The sequence below is a fragment of the Anguilla anguilla genome, chromosome 2, assembly GCF_013347855.1.
Source record: "Anguilla anguilla isolate fAngAng1 chromosome 2, fAngAng1.pri, whole genome shotgun sequence".
Taxonomy (NCBI): Eukaryota; Metazoa; Chordata; class Actinopteri; order Anguilliformes; family Anguillidae; genus Anguilla; species Anguilla anguilla.
The window spans coordinates 44,747,915-44,772,315 of record NC_049202.1 but is presented as its reverse complement, the minus strand read 5'-3'; the positions used below and the strand labels follow the sequence as shown (position 1 = coordinate 44,772,315).

The following is a 24,401-nucleotide window of genomic DNA, read 5'->3' as shown; positions in this document are numbered from 1 at the left end:
GTTCAGGCTGTGATATTGAGTGAATTGCGTGAATGCAATTAATGTGCTTTATAGTAGCTTTGCCTGGGACTCAAAAGTATGCTGGGGTATTATAGTTTTTAACCTGGAATTTTTTTAATTTATTTTTTTTATTTTTCTATAAACGCAGTATAGGACTTCTTGTATTTGACGGGAGACTCTCAGGAGATTTTGTCTTCTCTCAGAGGAAAGGAACCAGTGATTTTCTAGAATTTGCCAGGTTTCTGCTGACATTGTGGCTACGCTGCAAAATGCAAGTGCATTCATTATCCTCTAATTACCCTGCTGTTAGGCCTCCAGTATATTATTCATTGTGTGTATTCTCCACACAGCGCTGTGACAGAAAGGGTAAATCTACAGTGGAAATCAATGTGTGCAGCATGGACCATGAAACTCCCACTACCCTAGAAACACACTGGTTACAACAGGCTGCTCAAAGAGTTAATGGTAAATCATCATGAAAATTTCAAGGCTCTATACAGTAAAGGGTCCTTTTGTTTTACCTTTTTCCTCAAAATCGGGGAATAGATTAGCCAATGACAACTCTTTGTATTTCTGCAAATACAACTTCCGAAGAAAATGCATGCATCCTTGTTGGCTAACCTGACTGTCTTAACAAGTCCATGTTTCTTAACAGAACATTAGTCACTCATGAATGGAATTCACAAAATCAGAAAAAAGGAAACTAAGCCATAAATGCACAAAACAGACTAACCCTTTATAATGAGAAAAAGAAGGCAAACAAGTTTCACGATAAAGATTTATCTCCAATTACATGTAATTGTTTTTAAAGTAAATCTCACTAATTATTCTTCATAAGCAATTATACATGCTCCATGGGGAGTCAGGTTTAGCCATGAATAAATACAAGAAATAAAAATCAGGATTTCATAACACAAAACTGAGTGTGAATTATTTTGGATTTTTAAAACAGATATAAAATATAAGGTAATTAATTTGCAAAGCATCCGTATTGTAATTGTTGTATCAATATGATTCTTTAGCATTGCACAGTTAATTGCGTGGAAAATTAAGTGTGTGGGAAGACACTGCTACGGTCATTGTATATTGTCTCAATGTCCCTGTTTGAAACTTGAGGAAATGTGTATGAGTGAGTATAAAAAAAACAGGTAAGCTGAACATAGTGGCATGGAATCAGATAGTATCAACCATTGGAGATGTTGACCTTTGGATGTCATATTTTGTAAGACAGTCATTAAGATGTGGTTTGCCACTCACCATGTGTTGCATCAACCCATTAATATCCACAGTGGATGATCTGAAAATCCTTTGGTACACTTGTCAAGCTAGTTGTGCTTATCGCGGACGTGTTCAAATTCTTTTAAATCGGCCAATGTATGAGGCTGCAGTGTGGGTTTTTCTTTACTGTATATCCTATTTTTAGTCATTAGTCACAAGGGTTTCCAGTTTTTTGATTGTCAATGAAATCATCTCAAGAAACACAGGTTAAGAATGCCAGATCTTTATAATTTGGTGCAAAAAGAAATATAATATATTACTTTTTCATTGTAGAGAAAAGTATACAGGTAGGCACATATGTCCAAACCCTTTATATAAATTTCCTATGGGATTTTTGACAACAGCGATTTCTTTCTGTTCTATTGTTGTTCACTGAAAATGATCTCTTGCCCTCTCACATACACACATACGTACATGTGTATTTTATGTGACTTCAATGTGTTATGTACTCAACATTATATTATGAATATATTCAAATTCATGTCTGGATAAATGAATGCATTAAACACAAAAGCTGTGTATCTGAATTGCTAAGGTTCTATGCTGCACTGCATTTAAACTGCAGTTGAAAAATGCCAGTTAGAAAAGCTGCATTTGAATTGCATATGTATTTGAAAAGATCATTTAACCAGAAAACCTTTGAATTGTGAAATTGTATGCAAACACAATTAAGCAGTGCTGAACAGTTCTTCATTTGATGAAAACCCCATATCACCAGTCTCTTTTTTCCTACTAGCCTTACACACACCTACATCTGCATTCTGAGATGCTTGTTTGCTTGTTATTGAGTGAGTGAGTGAGTGAGTGAATAAGTGAGTGAGTGAGTTCATCTTACAGGGAAATAATCTGGACACATTTTGTCTGTGTGTGTGTGTGCGTACGTGCGTGCGTGTGGATGAAAAAGCCTAAAGTTATCCTGGTCATAAATTCAGATGGAGAGCCATGGAATCATAGTCAGGAATCCATAGAAACTGACAATGGATTATGGATGTAGAGTACTATTATCATAATTTTTACCAAATGGTTAGGTCAGGTGTTTCTACCAAATGGTTAGGTCAGGTGTTTTCACAAGTGCTCCTTACTTGTGGATATTTTGACCCAAGGAAATGAACCTGCTTCAGAACCTATGGATCCATGGGTATTTTCACAAGAAACAATAAAATGAATAGTCCATTGTGACGACAACTAAAAAAATATGAAATTGCTGTACCTGGAAAATAGCAATGAATTATATCACATGATCTGTATTGCCGGAAAAAGTTAAATTTCAATAATATGTGGGTTTCCTCCATATGAATATAGTATTCGGGTACAAGTAAATTTAGCTTTTTTTGTAAAAAGTGAAGTTTAACTACCATATAAGGCATGATGCACAGAAATGTTTTCAAAAAAATATATTTGATATATATTATTACTTCCTTTAGGATACATAATTCCATCTTTCTACACCAAACAGAATGACCTCTGTGGTCATTTAACATACCATTTTAATGTTTTAGTCGAGAATAGGTTAAGGGATGAAATTGTTAACTTCAGACTTTAATTGGATCCCACCCAAAAGGGGCCTAGTGTTAGTGTTGTTCTTAGACCTCTGTAAGCCCTTAGTGTAAATAAACATGAAATATCAAAGCAGAATGACTTTGTAACATCAATTAGTGTGAATCATATATGCTACATTATGAATATAGATCCTGTTTTAGAACAGCATATGACCCATCTCTGTTGTTTAATGCCAACAATTCAATAGTTTGGATATCCTGCCAACACCCTGCTTATTGATTGATCTGAAGGTGCTTAGCATTCACCACTTCACTCACGTTGGGTGTTCTTGGGTTATTCCTTGCTTCTACAGGTAGCATACTCCTTTCCAGAATAGCAAACAGACAGAAATTAGTTTTTAGTAATTCCAGCCCAAAGAAGATTAAATTGTGGTCTCTCAGGTGTTCCTCTATGTAAGTGGATCTATTTCCAAACACTGACAGATGCCCTGAGAGAGGAGACTACATAACTAGGGCTTATTGATTTAGGAAGGCTACTGTAAGGTGCGAATAGCTCTGTACAATCCCATTCCATCCTTTCTCTAATCCTCTGGAAATATCAAATCTACAGTTTTATTTACCAAGCTGTGACAAAACATGCACTCTGATAAGACATACTGCTTACAATAAGATTTATTTAAAATTTGATATGCTTTCTATCGACTCACTAAAACAATGTTTTTCAGTATGATTTCATTATATCCAGAACCACAATTCTTTTTTGACAGTACAGCCATAAAACATGCTGTAAGTGCTATATAAAATAGTGAGTAGTTGTCCTTTGTTTTTTCTTTTTAAGTTGTTTGGCAGAGCACATTGAGACTATGCCTGCATTTCTTTTTGAAGGAGCAGCTGAAGGTCATGGATTCCTGCCAGTTTTCTCCACCTGATCCCGTTTCTGCCGGCTGGAAAATGATCACACTTGAAAGCATAACTTGTCAAACCACATAATTATTTTTACAAAAGATGTGTTTAACATTAATAATTCATTACCAAATGAAAGAAAGCAGGAAATGTGTTGCTTTTATGTTTGTGTATTTTATTGAAGTGGGTCCTCAGAAACACAGTGCATGAATTAAAACAAGGAGAGGCCATTATAACGGCTAACTAAACACAATGACCACTAATCTAAAATAGATGCTCTCTGATCCCTGTAAAATAGCACAATCAGATGCAAAGGGCCATATGCAGCATTGGTGTGTACTTCCATCCCTGTGAAATGATGTTTTTATTTATATACTGATCTTATTTTTTTTGTTTGTTTATTTCATTTTAATATTTATCAGTACCCCCAAACCATGTGGCTGACATTTCAGTGATCCCAGAGATGAAAATCTTTAAGGTAGACATCCTGAAGGCAAAAGTGGTGGACAGTCTATCAACATCTTGTATCTTTTTACCTGAATATTAAGATTGTTACAAATTAGTTTGCCATTAATAAAACAATTAAAACTCAATGTGATTATTAATCTACTAGAAAATGATCCTCATGATTTAAATGAAAAAAAAGACTTGTGTTGAAAGAAGCAATTGAACTGCCCAATACAACTTTAGAAAAAAAGACATTTTAGGTAAAGGGGCTTAACTAACAATATACAGTCTGTGTTACAGCAGTGTAAGATGTGCTCTTCAAAAGCATATGGTCAGTTCCCTTCTGTAGAAAATGATTATTTACCTGTATATTCAGTAACTTTTTTCTCCTTTCACTAATGCAAAGAACTTACAGCTTCCCTGGTAAACATTCTGCACATATACATACTGCAATTGAAAGAGAGATAATGTGAGCAAGGACAGAATCATGTTTCTAAGCTGAGTTATAGTTTGTAAAGGAAAATTTGTTTCGCATGCAGTAACTTCTTCGTATCATTTTTATTTTTGGAAATGCGTCCCAATTGGTCAGATAAATGACAAACAGGTGGTTCAATACTGTTACTGCTTTGGGATGTTGTGATGTGACACAGATGTGTCTAAAGGTAATAGGAAGCCAAGGGAGGTGGCAGTCCAAAGATATGAGAAAACAGCAGGTGTTTGCAGTTAATTGCAAAAGTATGCGTACAGTGACACAATTTTAGTTGTTGTGGCTCTGTACTCCAGCACATTGGATTTGAAATAAACAATGATTATGAGGTTAATGTGCAGACTGTCAGCTTTTATTTGAAGGTATTTACATGTACTGTTCCATTTCCATGCATAGAAGCATGTAATTAAAACCTTGAATAGTAGATGTTTTAAATATCAAGGACTCCCTGCTCCCCATGACACAGCGGAGGCAGTGCAATGTCAACAACAGGAACCAAGCACGTTATAACAGGAGTAATTATTTTATATGCATGGATTAATAAATGTTGAATATACTGTGTTTTAATGTGTGTTATACCTATCACACACTGGTCCCTTCCAGGAACACCTTGCATTTTTTACGCGTGTCCTGTACAGCATGTGCCAATATACGGTTATTTGTCGCATTATATGATCAAGGGAGAAACCAAATATTTTCAGTTTTCTAAAGAGCCAAAGCTTGCCTTTCTACACCATTCTCACAAAGGTAAAATTCTACTGCATATTATTAGTGCTGCTTATTTATGTCACAAGTGTTGCACATTCAAACTAATAAAGTGTGAAATTCAAATGTGTATATTCATGCCTGCTTACACCCATTCAGCCAAGGCTTTACAGCATTGTGAATAATAAGCAGTAAGGGTGTATCAAATTAGAGACACAGATAAGCAATTTGACATGGACTGGAGAGGTTTCAATGACAACATGAAGTTGATGGTTTATTCCAGGGATGCTCAAATCTACATCCTCAAGACTAGTACTGCTGCTGGTTTTTATTCTTCCCCTCTTATCAGGACTGATTGCAACTTGAGACACCAGGTGAGGTAAATCTCTGGCCAGTCAGTGGCATTAACAGACTATCAGTTAGAAAGGGAAACCTGCAGTACTACTGGCCTTGAGAGCCAGATGTGAGAATTCCTGGTCTATTCCTTAGCTTTTCAATTTTCTGGCAATATAGTACACAGTATGTATGCACAAACTGTAATAGTACACAGTATGTATGCACAAACTGTAATAGTACACAGTATGTATGCACAAACTGTAATAGTATACAGTATGTATGCACAAACTGTAATAGTACACAGTATTGTGGCGCCCCGATCCCTTATCGGTGCTCCCCACGAGACCACCAGGACGGCCGAGCCCATCGACACCGGCGGCCGCTGGGAAAAGTGGTGAGTGGGCGGTACCTAGCAAACCCCTGTCTAGAGACGTTCAGGACCCTGGACAGCCCCCGGCAGACCAACTGAGGCGACAACCGGCAGCACCATGGACAGGGCTGCAGCAGAGGGAAGGTAGGTGGAATTTTCCACTCTGCCACACACCTGAAGCTGCTTGCGGGATTGGCTGCCGGCGCCCACCTGAAGCTGCTTGTACTAACGAGCAGGCAGGCTTATATAGAGCAGCACAACCCAAGGAAGGGAAGAGTTGCTGGGGCTGCCGTCGTAGCCACGCCGGACGACTCTACACCAGGAAGAGACTGGAAGCGGCCGTGGGCCAACTCGCTTGGAACAGAGGATCACCAGCCGGCAGCCGGAGCAAGGAACCGGAACCGGACCCGGATCGGGCTGACCACGCCCTGTCCCCCTTAACCTACTTCTTTTTTTCGTTTCTCTCCAGAAGAGGCTGTGAAGACCTGGAGCGGAACCCTGATACCCCGACCGGGAAGACTTTTTAGTTGTTTTTGGCTCCCCCTACCTCTACCCCCACTCATTATAATTATTAAAGACCTTTTTTTTAAACACTACCTCTGCCTCACCGTGCTGGTTCTTCCGTCACTCAACCCCCCGTTGGCTGAGAGAGTTCACACATGGTGGAGAATGCGGGCATGCTAACTCCACGCTACGGGGTGACGGAACCAGACAGAAACCAGCTTTAAAAAAAAAATAAAAAAAAAAAAAAATTTTTTTTTTTTTGTAAAATGGAGGAGGCCATTAAGGCTGTGCTGCAGACGCAGAAGACGCTGGAGGCAGCCATGGCGGCCCTGGTCACCCGCCCGTCAGAGAACAAACTGACGCCGCGGGATGTACTGACAAAAATGACTCCTGAGGATGACGTAGAAGCCTACCTCGAGTTGTTTGAACGTACCGCCCACCGAGAAGGCTGGGCCCGGGGAGACTGGGGGGGCATCTTGGCGCCGTTTCTGATCGGGGAGGCCCAGAAAGCCTGCCGGGACCTGACCGATGCAGAGGCCGCCAACTACCACCACCTCAAAGCAGCCATTCTGGCGCAGTATGGCTATAGCTTGCCGGCTAAAGCCCAGCGGTTCCACCAGTGGGCCTATAGCCCCAGCCAGCCAGCGAGAGCCCAAGTGACAGCCCTGAGCCGCATCACCCGGAGCTGCCTGGTGGAAGGAGATGGTCCCGCCCTATTGGATCGAGTGGTGCTGGACCGGTGCATCCGGGCCCTGCCCCCGGATGCGAAGAGGTATGTTGCCCAACAGGGCCCCCGAACACTAGAACTATTAATTGCCCTATTGGAGAATCACCAGGTCACGCAGGAGATGCTGCGGACCAGCCGACCCGACACGGTAAGAGGGACAGCCGGGGGATACAGGCTGGAGAAAGGCCCCGCCCGGAGAATGGCTGAACCCCTGGAGCCGCGACCGCTTGGGCGCCCTACAGCGCCCCCAAGGGGACCCCCGGAAAGACGCAGGTGCTATACCTGTGGAAGAGAAGGTCACCTTGCCCGGGATTGCCCCGACCGGGATGAGCCCATGCCCACCGCAGATACGTCGGAGCCCCCGGTGTTCCCGTGCCGATACATCACCACCTGCTGGGCACATGAGGGAGCCAGAGCCCCAACATTTCCGGTAACCATCGGCGGACGGGATACCGAGGCCCTACTTGACTCGGGCAGTATGGTGACCCTCATCCGGCCGGAGTTTGCGGGGGACTCCCGAGGTAAGGCAATTGCCGTGGCCTGTATTCACGGGGACACTAAGCAGTATTTCACGGCTGACATTATGATGACCACCCCCCGAGGCTCGGTGGCCGTCCGGGCAGGAGTCGTGGAGAACCTGCCCGTCCCTGTACTGGTGGGCCGGGACTGTGCTGTATTTGGTAGGTACTGGAAGGAGTCTCCAGCGAACCTCGAACCAGAGGGCAGGCGCAGACCCCAGAAGAGGCGACCCCAGCGCACCGAAGGGGGTACTCAACCGGCCTGGGCTGGCCTCTCGGGGGACAACCAGGCAGGACCAACGGATGCTGCGGGTGAGGGGAGGCCACAACCCGGCCGTACTAAGGAGACCACCGCCACCGCATCAGAGGCCGTAGCCGAGAACCCCGTCGGCCTGGAGGAGGTAGGCTCGGATGAGACCTTCACTGAGTTTGCACCACAGCCAGGGAGCCAGACCGGGGAGCAGGGTCGCTTTGGAACCGCGCAGCTGCAGGACCCCAACCTGACACAGGCCTGGAGGGACGTCCAGAAGATCGATGGGCAGTTACTACCGGGGGTAAGTGAACCAACCTACCCATATTTTATGAGTGAGCAGGGGTTATTATATAGAGTATCCCAGGTCAAGGAAGAGATGGTTAACCAGCTGTTAGTCCCCAAGACTTACATTTCAAAGGTCCTGTACCTCGCCCACACCCACCTCCTGGGGGCCCACTTGGGATCGGAGAAGACATATGAACGCATAATCGCACGGTTCTACTGGCCCGGAGTGAAGAGGGCCGTCGAGGAGTACTGTCGCCACTGTGCTGAGTGCCAGCTCCACAGCCCCAAGGTGAAGTATAAAAAACCCCCTGATCCCTCTACCCATCATAGAGGTCCCCTTCCACCGCATCGCCATGGACATCGTGGGCCCCCTTCCAAGGTCCAGCCGGGGGCACAAATATATCCTGGTCATCATGGACTACGCTACCCGGTTCCCAGAAGCCATTCCGTTGCGGACGGCCACCGGGAAAGCTGTAGCCCGAGAACTGTTCCTGCTGTTCAGCCGGGTGGGTATCGCGTCGGAGATACTCACCGACCAGGGGTCCTGCTTCATGTCCACCGTAATGAAGGCGATGTGCCACCTGCTGAAGGTGAAGCAGGTGAGGACTTCCGTCTATCACCCGCAGACCGACGGGTTGGTAGAGCGGTTTAACCATACCTTGAAACAGATGATGAGAAAAATGATCGAAATAGATGGTAAAGACTGGGACCAACTGTTACCATACCTCATGTTTGCCATTCGTGAAGTACCTCAGGCGTCTACAGGGTTTTCACCATTTGAGCTGCTGTATGGGCGGCGACCCCGAGGATTGTTGGACCTGGCCAAGGAAACATGGGAGCACCAACCTTCGCGACACAGCACGGTCATCGAGCACGTGGAGCAGATGCACCGACGGATGGCCCAGATCTGGCCCATGGTCCGGGAAAACATGCAGCAGGCACAGCAGGCCCAGGCCCGGGTATACAATCGTGGAGCTCAGGTGAGAGAATTCCAGCCGGGCGATAAAGTGATGGTCTTAGTCCCCACCCACGAGTGTAAATTTTTGGCTAAATGGCACGGGCCATACGAAGTGGTTGAGAGAACCGGGCCTGTCAACTATAAAGTCAGCCAACCGGGACGCCGCCGTCACACCCAAATATACCACATAAACTTGTTAAAACGTTGGTATGAAACTGAACAACCGCCGGCACAGGCCCTATCTGCTCACGTCTCCCCGCAGGGCACCCCTGAGGTAACGATGGGAAAGCAGCTGACGGGCCACCAGCTCCAAGATCTCCGAGAACTTCTGGAACGGAATCGGGATGTGTTCTCGAAGCTCCCAGGCCGGACCTCCATCATAGCCCACCACATCACCACAGAACCCGGAAAGAAGGTTAGGCTGAGGCCGTACCGGATCCCTGAGGCCCAGCGTGATACCATCCGGGAAGAGGTCAGGCAAATGTTAGAAATGGGGATCATTGAAGAGTCCCGCAGCTCGTGGAGCAGCCCAATAGTCATTGTCCCCAAACCCGACGGGAGCCTGCGGTTTTGCAATGACTTCAGGAAGCTAAATGAGATCTCACGGTTTGACGCTTACCCCATGCCCAGGGTCGATGAGCTGATCGAGAGGCTGGGACCAGCTCGATTCCTCAGCACGTTGGATCTCACCCGTGGGTATTGGCAAGTTCCCCTTTCCCCCCAGGCCAAGGAGAAGACGGCCTTTGTGACGCCGGATGGTCTCTTCCAGTACCGGGTCCTACCGTTTGGGATCCACGGAGCCCCGGCAACCTTCCAGCGGCTCATGGATCAGATCCTCCGGCCTCATCAGGAGTATGCGGCGGCGTACCTGGACGACATCGTGGTCCACAGTGCAGATTGGAGAACCCACTTGGGCAGGCTAGAGGCGGTGCTGGGGGCCCTCCGGGAGGCCGGCCTGACGGCCAACGCAACCAAATGCCGCCTGGGATTGGAGGAGGCGGATTACTTGGGATACACCGTCGGAAGAGGGTGTGTGAAACCCCAATCCACCAAGGTGGAAGCCATCGCGACGTGGCCCAAGCCCCAGACGCAAAAGCAGGTGAGAACCTTCCTGGGCTTAGTTGGGTATTACCGTCAATTCATTCCGAATTTTGCCGCCATAGCAGCCCCCCTGCATGACTTGACTTCCAAGAGTCGAAGCAACCGAGTCGGCTGGACGGAGGAAGCTGACGGTGCCTTCGAAACCCTGCGACAAGCCCTCTGCAGCGAACCGGTTCTGGTGACTCCGGTCTTCGATCAGACCTTCGTACTCCAAACGGACGCTTCCATTGTGGGGATAGGAGCCGTTCTCTCACAGATCCGGGAGGGGGCCGAGCATCCGGTAACGTACATCAGCCGTAAGCTCTTAAAACATGAGCGTAACTATGCCACAGTTGAAAAAGAATGTTTAGCTGTCAAATGGGCGATGGACAAGTTGCGGTACTACTTACTGGGTAGGGAGTTTGTACTGATCACTGACCATGCCCCACTCAAATGGATGGCGGTGAATAAAAATAGTAACGCCCGGGTTACTAGGTGGTTTCTGGGGCTACAGTCTTTCCGATTCAGGGTGGAACATCGAGCCGGGAAGCTACACGGGAATGCTGATGCCCTGTCCAGACGGGAGGAATGCCTATGGACGGGCGCTCCAGGGAATGGCATGGAGCTGAGGGAAGGGGTATGTGGCGCCCCGATCCCTTATCGGTGCTCCCCACGAGACCACCAGGACGGCCGAGCCCATCGACACCGGCGGCCGCTGGGAAAAGTGGTGAGTGGGCGGTACCTAGCAAACCCCTGTCTAGAGACGTTCAGGACCCTGGACAGCCCCCGGCAGACCAACTGAGGCGACAACCGGCAGCACCATGGACAGGGCTGCAGCAGAGGGAAGGTAGGTGGAATTTTCCACTCTGCCACACACCTGAAGCTGCTTGCGGGATTGGCTGCCGGCGCCCACCTGAAGCTGCTTGTACTAACGAGCAGGCAGGCTTATATAGAGCAGCACAACCCAAGGAAGGGAAGAGTTGCTGGGGCTGCCGTCGTAGCCACGCCGGACGACTCTACACCAGGAAGAGACTGGAAGCGGCCGTGGGCCAACTCGCTTGGAACAGAGGATCACCAGCCGGCAGCCGGAGCAAGGAACCGGAACCGGACCCGGATCGGGCTGACCACGCCCTGTCCCCCTTAACCTACTTCTTTTTTTCGTTTCTCTCCAGAAGAGGCTGTGAAGACCTGGAGCGGAACCCTGATACCCCGACCGGGAAGACTTTTTAGTTGTTTTTGGCTCCCCCTACCTCTACCCCCACTCATTATAATTATTAAAGACCTTTTTTTTAAACACTACCTCTGCCTCACCGTGCTGGTTCTTCCGTCACTCAACCCCCCGTTGGCTGAGAGAGTTCACACAATGTATGCACAAACTGTAATAGTATACAGTATGTATACACAAACTGTAATAGTATACAGTATGTATGCACAATTTGCGCTATTCTATTGCAGGTGTTTTATCAGGACATTCATTCCTTTTTCAAATGCTTTTAAGGTCTGGTTTGTCTTTGTGAACTTTACTTATTACGATGCACATACAGTATGCTGTTAAGTTGAACATTTAAAGAATGTGTAAGTAAAACAAAAAATTCAACTAAAAGCACACATTTCTATTGCTTGCTGTGCTATTTTCCACATGAGCAAATTGAGAGGTTAATGTTTACTAGTACAGTAGAACCTCAGAGATAGGAACGGTGGTACCGACTGACCAGTTAACCAAACAGGACATGAACCCGGAATACACACAATTATCCTTCTGAGCACCTTATAATTGTTTAGAATTTTTAAATATATTGTTTTGTTATTGACACTGATGCAAAATTGTTACCATTAAAAAGAAAGGATACATACTTTCATTGAAAAATGAAAATACACCTCAAATTGTGTTGAGTCACATCCTTTTTTTGGTTGTTTTCAAGGTGAGGAGGTTTCTCGGGGAGTGGAAAAATGTGTACAAAACACTCATTGAAGTGTCCCATGTAACATGATGACAGATGCTGTTGGACAGTGCCAGAGGCATAATATGTTAAACACATATTACATTTTTTTTTTAAACATTAATGAAGGCATACTCAAGCAGACAGAAAATCTTGATAAGCTACTCTTTGTATCTTGTTTTCAGGAAGCCTTATCTCTCTTTCTGCTCTGATGCCAGTTTTTCCTCCCAATCCAAGGTTAAGATCTGTGAAAGATACACAACATGGATGGACTATAGATAAGACATGTAGCTAGTGCTTCTATTAATATCACACAGTTGTAACTGTTCAGGTTATAAACATTGTCTCTGTTTTTGGTTCAAAGATGTTACAAACAATACCTTTTTTTCTGAAACAGATTAACATATTACCCACATTTTTAATGACACTTATTTTCTACCACATAGTGTGATACAAGCATAATGAGTAAATGGATGCTGAACTGAATTACCTGAGCATATTTAGCTTTTTTCATTGTAAAAAAGTAAAAATCTTTTAGTTCTTACAATGTCCCAGTGATCTGTACCCGGTCATTGCGTAATGCATATCGAGGCCTTATTCAATAGGCATTATACCAATTATAGGCTTCGGTTCTTTTCAAAATATTTGAAAGCTTGTCATTGCAAGCAAAATGTTCCATATCAATCATTTCTATGTATTTTTTCAAAGCAACATGTAAAAGATAGTTACATCTGATCTGCATGAATGATCATCATCCCTGAATATTGTATCCTGTTCTGATGGCTGTAATCAATTTTCTCAAATGTCACAGTAGTTATCTCCATTTATATGTATTTTCTGTTCTTGTTTAAAGAATAGAGTAAAGGGATAATGTATGCCTGGGATGTATAGTCATTGTGGTAGCAGTGATACTCATGTGGCTGTTAATGCTGTTGGTCACATTTTTGAGCACAGAGAGAAAAGGAAGAACTACACTAGAGAAACAGCAACAGACTGCAAAACACCATCTTTGCAAATGCTTTTTTTTTCTTTTCTTTTTTGTTGATCCTTGGAGATGCTGATCAATGCTCACTCCACAGCAACAGTGTAGTCTGGGGCTGACCTGTCAATAAGAGGACTATGTCTGAACAGACTTTCTTGTGTACTTTCGGCGCAATGGGTGATCTCACAAGTACACAGAGTTATGGGGTGGAGTGGCAGTATATTTTATAGAAGAAGAAACGTTTTTATTTGATGCCTTGTGTGTGAAGAGAGCCATTTGTTTTAAGAACAAATAAAACAAGAGCAATAGAAATGATATGCCACTGTGGTGTGATTAGTCCTGCTGGGAGGGCAGTGCAGACAGGTATTCATTCATGTATTGGTTCAACAAATGTTCCTTCACTCACTTGTTTCCTGATAGTGCTGCTGGAACGCTATGGGTTTGGTTCCCTTGTTACAGCCTCTAATCCAAATCCCAGTATCACCTGCATGAAACAACATTTAGTTCATTAGGCGTAATTTTGTAGAGCAGTTTTCAGATGTGTAATTGTCTCTTGTGTAGCACAACCAACAGAGATGATCATTTCCACAAAATTAGATGCAGTTATACTCAGTGGTTCCACCTAATATATGTACGGATTTGTGGAGATAATTATGCCGGGACATTTCATCTATCACTCTCATTGTGTCTTTCGTATATATATACATATATATATATATATGCACACACACACACACATAAAAAGTGACATTATCAGATATGACATGATATAGTCATTCTTCGCCATATTCTCAACAAGTAGGCGAGTGCATGTGTGGCATACACCAAAAGAACAGTACAGGCCTGAATGCTTGAGCCCTACAGTGAGGGGGTCCTGTAGCTCTGTTATACTGTGGGGGGAATTTTCCTGGGAATTATCATCATATGTATTGCGGCTGATTGTCAGTACGTTGGCAGTTTTCATGAAGACAGAGTTGCCCAGCCTTTCGATGAAGTAGTTTTTTTTTAATTTTTTTAAGCTAGCTAGCTATACACAGAGTTAAGCTTACAACGTACCACAAACAAAATAAATAATATCAATTGAAGATGTTTGCGCCGCTCCACTTTATTTGGACTGCGACACTCAAACATTATTCGTGCCATGCGCCCCACTTTAATATCTGGACAGCAGGAGACAAAAGAGCTAGGGCTATCATGCTGGCATGAAATTGAGTTCGAATTTACCCTTCTAAGATTGGTGTTCTAAGATTGTGTGTATATATATATATATAAACAGCCATGCACCACCACCCAGCGAATAGAGAATGAGCTATAAGTCTCTCGATCATGTCTGGGCTGGGTGAGATTTCCTGTGGTAAATCAGATTAGGCCTCTGTATGTTCAGATGAACGGAGGTGCAATACCTGTTATCTGAAAGTGCATTGTCTTGGGTTGGCATAGGTGAGGATGGTTATTCCCTCTGAAGCACCCTCATTTTTCTCCTCTCAAAAGCCTGCTCCCTCCCCATCTGCTTTCTTCTACACTTCCTGTCCAAATATGACTCGCATATAGCCACTTAATTGTGAAGCACATACATTTCAAATCATTTGATTGATTGATCATTTGTGATAAATGCATTTTTTTCTTTTTTTAATTAGCCAGAAATCCAATTGTATGACTTTTTTCATTATAATAAAATTTGTGGTCAGCATGAGGAAAGGAGGTGCACTATCAAGCATTGATTGATCAACACCAAAAACAATCTGTATAGTTTATAGGTCAGATTTTCTTGGTTCACAAAGTAATGCTTATTGATGTTTCCTCCTTATTCTGTTTCTTATTGACACATATTCAGTCAACAATATATGGTACATAGAACATTCATTGTTTCTGATGAATATTCCAAAGCATATAGTATGTGACTGAGATCAAGAATTAAAAAAGGCCTACAATAACTCAGGCAGCTAAAAAAAAAAAAAAGAAGCTGATTCTGTTCCAGGCTCTCTTGTTGTAAATTATGAGCTGCAGCAGATTTTAAATGCATTTTTAAATTTTGTATGTTTAGTTTCTTTTGACCATAAGGAGAGTGCTTTATTCAGAGATTAAGCCTGCCTTAATTCAAGGGGTAGCACGCTGAATATCCTGGGGGGTATATTCTTACACTCTAAGTGCTTTCAAATGGAATGCGCTTACAAGCACAATATAGGAGTAATGCTTTATAAATGTCATAGTTTAAACTAAAATACACCAAGAAATGTGTCACGTTTTATAGTTATATATGGCTTTTTCTGATGTATTGCACATAGTAAGTATTAGATAATAGAGCTACAGTATGTGCTACGTGAAGACCATTTTCTTAGCTTGAACTGGAGAAAGTACTTCCAGTCTGCACCTGCACTGAATCCCAATGCAAGCTGCTGCCCACGTGTACACCTTCACATTTCTGTACTGCTGCAAGTGCTTTCATTTGCCAGCTGCTAAGATTGCATAACTGCTCAAAGTTTCTGAAAGTCAATGTTGTGGGCTGTCTTGAGATTATGACAAAACTCTAGGCAGACGTTTGCATGTTGTTCCTTTCAAAGTATTAAAAAATTAACTAAAATTAACAACAACAACAAAAAAAAAGAACTGATTTAATTTTAGTAAATACTTGGCATACAGTGTAATATTACTGGCACCTAGAACTCATCCGTGTGGTGGCAGTGCAGCTCACATCAATTGCAAAGGAGTTCACATTTATTTTAGCCTTTTTTTTATAATTACACTGTGTAACCTACAAAAGCAACTGAACAATAAAATGCATGTACATGTATATGCATACATCTCTATGCAGAGAAATGAAGAGTCTATTACATGTTTACTCTTAATGGTTTACCATTATAAAATGCTGCAGTATGCTACAGTATGAATCATTTTATGTTTTAGCAGCAATTTGGTCTAAAATCTGTTCACTAAAATGCTAGCTATGGATATAGCCAGCTACAATTAACAGCAAATCACCTCCTACACTGTGTTGCTTTTGCTGCTGGTGCCAACATTGTCTCTACTGTCTCTAATGTTGCCAAAGCAAAAAATAATAAATAAATAAAGCTATATATAGGTCTACTGGTGTGAAAGCAAAGTTATGAACACCTGCTTTATGTAAATTTGTAATTACAGGCAATAATATTGATGCAATGTCCTCATCATGTCCATTATACCGGAGTGGATTTGGTTGAACATGACCTATCAGAGTAAACACAAATCACATTCTTTAGCAATGTTGAGTGTTTATAAATATTCATATTTATGTCAGGACAATGTAAGCTTAAACCACCCACTATCAGCTGTCAAAGGATCTATCCTCATTCTTCCTGCAAACTGATGTACAACCATGGAAAATGTTAAGAGACCAACGCTTATTTTTTGACTCAACTCTATTGCTCAACCCTTCCTAAGTGAAGACATGGCATTTTTATTATTTATGTATGGGTATAAACGGCAGTTTGCATTATTCAATGTACAGCAACACTGTATATTGTTAGTATTTTTAACAGCTGTCATTTTCTGTAAATGTATGTTCTGAATGACTGACTACATTTTTTATTTTTAATTAAAATCACATGTGATCAATAAGTCATGAAACAATATCAAAAGTTACATTTTACACAAAAGTATACCCATAAACATAATCAATTGATGTGGTTTCTTAATTTTATTTTTCCAAAGCTGTGATTCATGGAAGCAATTCACTTGAACTCTCACCAATATTGCTCTGTTATTCAATATATTGAAAAAGAAACAGAAATGAAAAAAAAAACAGGCACAAAACTTGAAATAATAAAGCAAGACCTTATAGGAGCCTTTCCATTGTATACTTTTGTATATCATCAAATCAAGATGTACTTACACTTTCAGACAACGGGGTATTTTGTGTGAAAACAAGCATGTTTTGCCGTTGAGCACTGGATGGTAATGCGAGTGGATAGGAAATGGCAAAGGAAGTCATTTATGGGTCACATCTGTCCCTTTCTCCGTGATGGAAGCTCTCCCATGGGTCCCAGAGTTTGTCATCATGCAGAAAGAGCACTGGCTTATTGGGGGGGAAAGTTAAGTGGTTTCCAGAAAGACTATCAAAGATTTAATGACAAACTTGTGTGAAAGATGTTCTCATTATAAAATTGACTATATTATCTTTATGATACTTTCACAACTAGTGCACACGTTTTCATGTGGACATCACAGCGCAAGGTGATTTGTGGTCATACAGTATAAAAATATTATGGGAAACATGAATATTTAGGGTTTGTTTCACAATACTTACATACAATACAATACTTGTATATATGCTTTAAATGATTGCTTATTATTTACAATTCTGTTTTTTATTATTATCTTATTCAGTAAAAGTTAAACATGGATTATTATTATTGTTATCATTATTTTAATTTAAAAATAGCCATTCCTGTATTACCTACATGGGGGGATTCATTGGCCATTGCATGATATAGGCACTGTATACTCTGTGGACTAATACTCCAGGGAACTGGGTCCAGTGGCTGTGAAATGTAAAATGTTTTAGTATATTTAATGGATTATATGGAAAAACTAAAAATAATGTCTTAGATCGTGTATTTTTGGACCATGCATGAGTGTGCTGTTTTCCACTATTACTTATTTAAAGAGAGCATAAAAAGAAAATGTGGCTGGTGATGCCTTCGCTACAAAACCAGTGAAGCAAGGGAAGGTCAACAAATTTAAGACATACAAAAATGCATTCTGCAACACTCCCTTCCGGGCAAATGAGATAAAAGTCTTATGATAACAAAAGAACAGGGCAAAGGGAGCTATGAGCCTTTACTGTCTGATCTAGTTGTATATTTCTAAGCTGCAGACTTACTGAACATTCCAGAGAGGAATTTGTTGTCTTGTTTAATTAAATCAATACAGATAGAATAATAGAAGGTGTAAGCAATCAAAAATAATCCCTTTATTATTCCCAGTTATAATTTTGATGTATACTTCTGAGATGAAGTTGTTGATCCATGGGAGAATGGGGAAGAAGACCCATGGATGCATTAATTAAAACTGTTTAGAGCATAAACATGCTTTGATCTTTGAATGGTACTTGAAACTACTCAGAACAACAAAGGGAGTTTGTCAAGCAGCAAAATTGATGAGAAAATATAAGCCTGCTTATTTGCTTTCATTTTCAGACTGCAGTGTTGGTGGATTAAACAACAAGCCGTTAAGGATTTTTTTTTTGTATCTTTTGAATATAAATAAGTGAATATAATACAGTGAAGAGGATAAATATGCACCATACACACTATGCTGTTAAATTGTTTTGATTTAGTTTCACCCAAACAATTTGCAATATTACGTTTCTGTTATGTGTTAAGTTACAATTGCCTGTTTATATAATAATAATGAAGAAGAAGAAGAAGAAGAAGAAGAAGAAATTATATATATATATATATATATATATATATATATATATATATATATATATATGTGTGTGAATAATTCCATTAATTCTGAAAGCCAGAGTCTTCCATACCTTGGCCTCTAATAACTGAATGGAGCTAATTTAAATATGTCATGTAAAGTTATAAGACATACCCTTTTTAAAGGGAGCAGTTCCTTGCTAATTGGATTATCCAAGGTGCACCTTCCTTCAAGTGTCCGAGAAACTAAAACAGTCTTGATAAATTATTATAAATTATACAACACCACTTACTCTGTTCCTTGATTTATGATTAATACAGATTATTTTATTCCCACTACATCCAATTATCTGCACACAATGCCCATTCAATCTTTATAATATAACTGCTAGTCCCTGTTATACTATATATGAAGTGGACATGAGATTAGTTTATAATAGTCTGGATTAACTGAATATTTGTACCTCTGAAAGTCGACACCGTAAAGAAATGTATCTGTCAGGTTTCATATATGCATCATTACTTTTATACTATTTGAGTCTGCCATCCTTGATCATGAGGGGTATTAATTATTTACCACTTTTTCTTCCCTCACGTCTGTTTTCTATGATGAATTATCGCAGCAATCTGAGCCGGCTCACAGTAGCTGGCATGTAACATGGTATCCATGAATTATGCTGCTGCTTTTACATGACACGACAGGTAGGATGTCAACAGTACCGTAACCACCATGCGGACCTATCAGGTTATTTGCACGCTGGAATGACTAAGCAATACACATTTATTTCTATTCCTATATAAATCTTTATTGTTGGTGCTATTGTCTTTTAAGTATTACAATTATTAAATAAAACCACACCAACATGACCACATCACACAAGCCTTCATGGAGAAAATGGAGGGCCTGCCACCATTGTTTTATCATAAACTGAGATTTTTTATTCCCTTTTTAACAGGTGAAAAAGGGCATAGCTCTATATGTATGATCAGGAATTGATATGGTCCAGTTTACCAATGAATTGTAAGAAAGTGGTGCAATCATTGTTACAGCAATAAAATCCCACCTCCAGTCAATTTTTCCCTTCACATAGCTACACAATGGTGCTCGTGTGCTAACGTGAAGCATTTCATTGCCAGTCAACTGCCTATTTGTTGCACTGTTAATGGTGAATTGGACAACTAAACTTTAATTTGATTTAACTGGCTAACCCCAGATAATAGACTAGACATGCTATCTAATGTTGTTAATAGGCAGATTATAGCTTATCTTCATACAAATGTAGCTAGCTGTATCTGTTGGCGGTATTGACTGCATATGTAAAAGTAAGGGAAGGGAGAAGTGAGTGGAATTTGTTATGACTGAAGAAATTACTTCAAAAAATATTGCACTTTAAATTTCTTTAACTACTTTCTTCATTTTGTGTTTTGCTTGTTTTGCACATTTTAGCGCATTTCTCAGTGTGCCTGTAATATCCCTTGATGAATAAAAATGTGGAAATTGATTCAGTCATATCCTTTATTTCAAGAAAATAGTTTTGCAACATAATGTTTCATAATCTTTATGAAATTAGGTCGCTGTGGATGCTGAAGCCTTTGCTGCAACGCTGGATGAGCCTGACGCCGCTGGGAGTCAGGCTTGGTGGTTCAAGGCAGTAAAAAAACATGGCCTTTCTCCTGTTAATTCATGGACTCTGCTGAGATGTGGACAGCCATGTTTGGTAATGTATGCCAAGGGTCTGGAAAATAACACCTCTGTGTACAAAATTATGTCCATTTCCGACACAGAACTGTGGTTTCTGAGATTGACACATGCCGCACACAGCAGGAATTGTGTCAGTTTTCAGACTTGTTTCCACCCTTAAATGCACCTTTTCATGCATTGTTATTTACAGGTAGGATCGAGGGTTCCACCCATCATGGGTCACCAGTTTACAACTTAAACAGAATCTGTTGTCCCAGTACAAATGATAAATTTTAACCATTTATTAAAAAAAAAAAATATGACCAGGATTAAAATGCCTGGCTTGCCTAGAGAAGAGAAGAATGCTCAAGAGAGGACAGACATCAGTTTCCTTTTTGCCTTGAAGGGTTAAGGTGTCTGGAATCACATTCCAGAAGATATAAAACAAAGCTACACAGTGCATGTACTCTCAGAAAAAAGGCTTATTTGGCTTGTCTCCATAGGGGAGCCCGTTTTTGTTTTTTTGGAACCCTCCATGGTAGGTGTGAAAATTGTAAAAGCTCCCAGATTGAACCACTTTGCCTGACAAAGAACCCTTGAACCCTTCCTTTGAGGAGACATGGAGGAGCTTTTTGGGATTGTTTCTTCTGAGAGCATGAGATACAGAGATGTTCCTTTTCCCTTGGAGGAAAAGTAACTCTCAGACTGTTCAAACATAATACAGTAATGTAACCAGCATATGCTATAGATGTGTGTGTGTGTGTACATGTATTACTATCTTTGTGAGAACCAAATGTCCCCACAAGGATAGAAAGATGATGAAAATTACACAAGGTGGGGACCTTTTGCTGGTCCCCACAAGTTCAAGATGCTGTTTCAGGGTTAGGACTTAGGGTTAGGGTTAGGGTTAGAATTAGGTTAAGGTTAGGGTTAAGGTTAGGCATGTAATGGTTGAGGTTAGGGTTATAGGTTATGGAATGCATGTAGTCAATGGGAAATCCTCACAAGTATAGCAATACATTATTGCGTGTGTGTGTGGTACTGCAAAGCTTTTTCAGGGCTTATCCAGTCTCCCAAGTTGCTCCTCCTTTATCACTGAGTAAGCTAACTAAGCCTGGCTGAATTATATAAATACACTGTCCTGGTGCAGAGGCCTGTTTCTGTAAATCTGTACATCCATGTTACTTAAGCATTAGTTCAGGGGCAAGGAAGAGGCCAAAATGTATTCAAATCAGTGCCACACTACCCTATGCCTTCACAGGAGGAATCTGTGCTTACTCTTGAGAAGCAGAAATGTGAACGAGGCCATCATTAAATTCCTTCTCACTGGTTAGTGTGCATTATTCATATTCATCCCATGAAATATAAATGTTGGAATGCTGCACAGCCTCCTCTGCAGGGGCATACCACCAGATCAGAGGTGGCGATGAAGCCAAAGTGTTAGGCTGAGCTGGAGGAAAAAACCCGGAGCAGGTGAGCCTAGACGTCGGAGCAACCATCACATATTGTCCAGAAGAAAAAAAACAAAACAAACAAAAAAATAATAATAATTTAACTGTGGAAGAAAATTATTTGTTTCAGTCCTCGCTCTATTTAACTAAAAAAAATTACGGTGTTGTATTTTAGACTAGTTACTCTAAAGTCACATTTATGGAATCAATTCCATAAAATGTAATAAAAAATAATCAAACTATGGATGAGTCAAACAGATGGAAAATCCAACAATCTGGTATGGATATTGCTTTTTTACTTCTTTTTTTTTGGATAACACATTGGATGGATGCAACACATTGCATACTTTAGCTGAATGTGTACACAGTGCTGCATGGAATGTAATCTTAAAGCAGCTGCTTGATTGGCTGTACAAAATCAAGGTCCCTCCTCTGAGTCCCCTCTATAAATACCATTAATCACATTTTGACTTTGCCACTTGCCAGTTCTCGGCAGATGCCTGTGTCTTCTGCACTCATTAAAGAATCACCAATCGGTGCAAGGACAGGATTTATAGAACAAGTGTTTGTGCTGTGAAGATTAGGCATTCTTCTAACAAAGCAGGCTCTGTAGCAGACTGACAGCAGTGGCTAGCTAAGGTTGCACTATCACCACCAAGCTAAACTAATCTACCCCCATATACCACTGCCTAACTGATGCAATTAAGCTTGATGGTGTTGAAACTCACCTCGACCACCACAAATGTGTAGCACCCACGTGGGAGATGCATGGCTGCCATTTTGTGGCAGAACACTCACCACACATCAAGGCATGAGCAGAAGCAAATGTTCTACGTATACTTTGGTGCTATGGAGGAGCACATTGTCCGTCTGCTTTGTGCTCCCTCCCTCCGGTGCTGAATTAAGCACTTACAGAGCTTACATTGTTTCCTGTTCTTCACTCTTGTATCTTTATAACAATGTCCAAGTGATATTTTACAGTGAAACACTGTCTGACCTCACCATAGTCCAACTCCGAATATGATGTGGCCAGCTCAGGCCACAATCAAATGATTCGTAATTTTTATCCTTTCACAGGGACATAAACATGCAAGGCTTTGATTTACTGATTAATTAATACACCACGTGTATGTGATTATGACAAATGCTAATTAACAATAGCTTCAGAGAAATAGTGGTATCAGGGGAAAACATGCCTAAGGAACCCTAGGCCTCTTTCATGGGCTTACGTCACTCAGATATTATTACTAGTCTTCTCCAAAAGTCCCAGAGGTATGATGACAACACTGAAGCTGTGTTTAGCTCCTTGTTGATTTTCTGCTAATCATTTACTTTCATGTTTTAATGGCCATTACAAAAAGGAAAGTGATTAAAAATGGCCACCACATAAAATTTACAGCCATGGCCTGAATTATTCAAATAATCCTGACCTACAAAAAGCTTTTTAGCTCAAAAAATGTAATATGATCTTTAATTTTCTGCTCTCATCCCTGTTTTCTTCTCTGTTTTAATTGCAATATCCATGATTGCACTGAATCCATCACTAATGCACATGACAAGGGAACATCCTGGGTAGTGGCACAATAAGTAACTTATTTTTCCTGGTTCTTCTAGTGAGAACAGCTTCAATGACTTCCTCCTAAAGTCCTGATGTGAAATGTGGACTTCAAAATAGCTTCCTCTTTCAAAGCAGTGCAGCTTTCCTGTGCCAACAGCCTTTCCCATCAGAGATACAATTGTATTGACTTAAGTCTATTTATTTCTGTTAATTTGACACTTTTCATGTTTTCATGAAATATCTGTAAAATACAGGACTAGGAGACTGCCAAGTGGTCTTTAGTATAGCCATATGACCATGGAATACACATTCAGTTTTGTATACCTTCAGTACTGAGATCATATTGATCTAATATTGTCCAGTATTTCAGTAAATGCAATGTAAAATGTAGGAGCACTTTTTAAGTCAGCAGTTGTGAGAAAAGTTTGATTTAGTGGTGTAGAAATCCATATCTGTATTACGTATGACACTGTGAATGATCTGTAAAAGTACTCTTAAGCAGGAACATCGATAAAACATACACTTGGTAAGATATTGCCTGAAATGAGATAACTGACCACTTTCAAATTAATATCACATGCGCATTAAATACACTGATGTATCAGATCAGTTCGTTTTGTTTCATAAGCAATAAAGAAACATGCAGTGCATAGTTTATCATCTTTCTAGCTACTTGGTTAATTGTGATTTATTTTTGATCACAGAGATGTTAATTATGAAAAATATTTTTCTCTGTGTGATAAATACTAAGGGTCATTCTATCTATGTTTGCATAAATTTCAGGCTATATTCAGGGGTGGTGATTCCCTGCCAGGCCTGCACTGCAGCCATCTTCAACTCCTGCTTGTTTTGGGGGATAGTAACTAACTTTGCCAATGCAAATGGCCCTGGGCAATTGTGGTGGTGATGCGATCTGGTCCATTTTAAGTTTCACTTTCAATATCTGATAGATAATGGTGTTTTAAATCTAAACTGGTCTATGCTGGTCTAATGATTTCACTTAATGCAGTTAGGTAATTGTACATGAATTTGTA

The 24,401-nt window shown here is 41.3% G+C and overlaps 1 protein-coding gene across 1 annotated transcript; it reads left to right on the top strand.

Annotated features, from left to right (window-relative positions):
* The first annotated feature begins 6,795 nt into the window (after positions 1 to 6,795).
* LOC118220364 lies at positions 6,796 to 9,146 on the top strand. Its single transcript, XM_035404232.1, has 2 exons — positions 6,796 to 8,328; positions 8,643 to 9,146. The coding sequence occupies exons 1-2, from the start codon at positions 6,796 to 6,798 to the stop codon at positions 8,787 to 8,789; spliced, it is 1,680 nt and encodes a 559-aa protein (XP_035260123.1). The 3' UTR covers positions 8,790 to 9,146.
* The last annotated feature ends 15,255 nt before the right edge of the window (positions 9,147 to 24,401 follow it).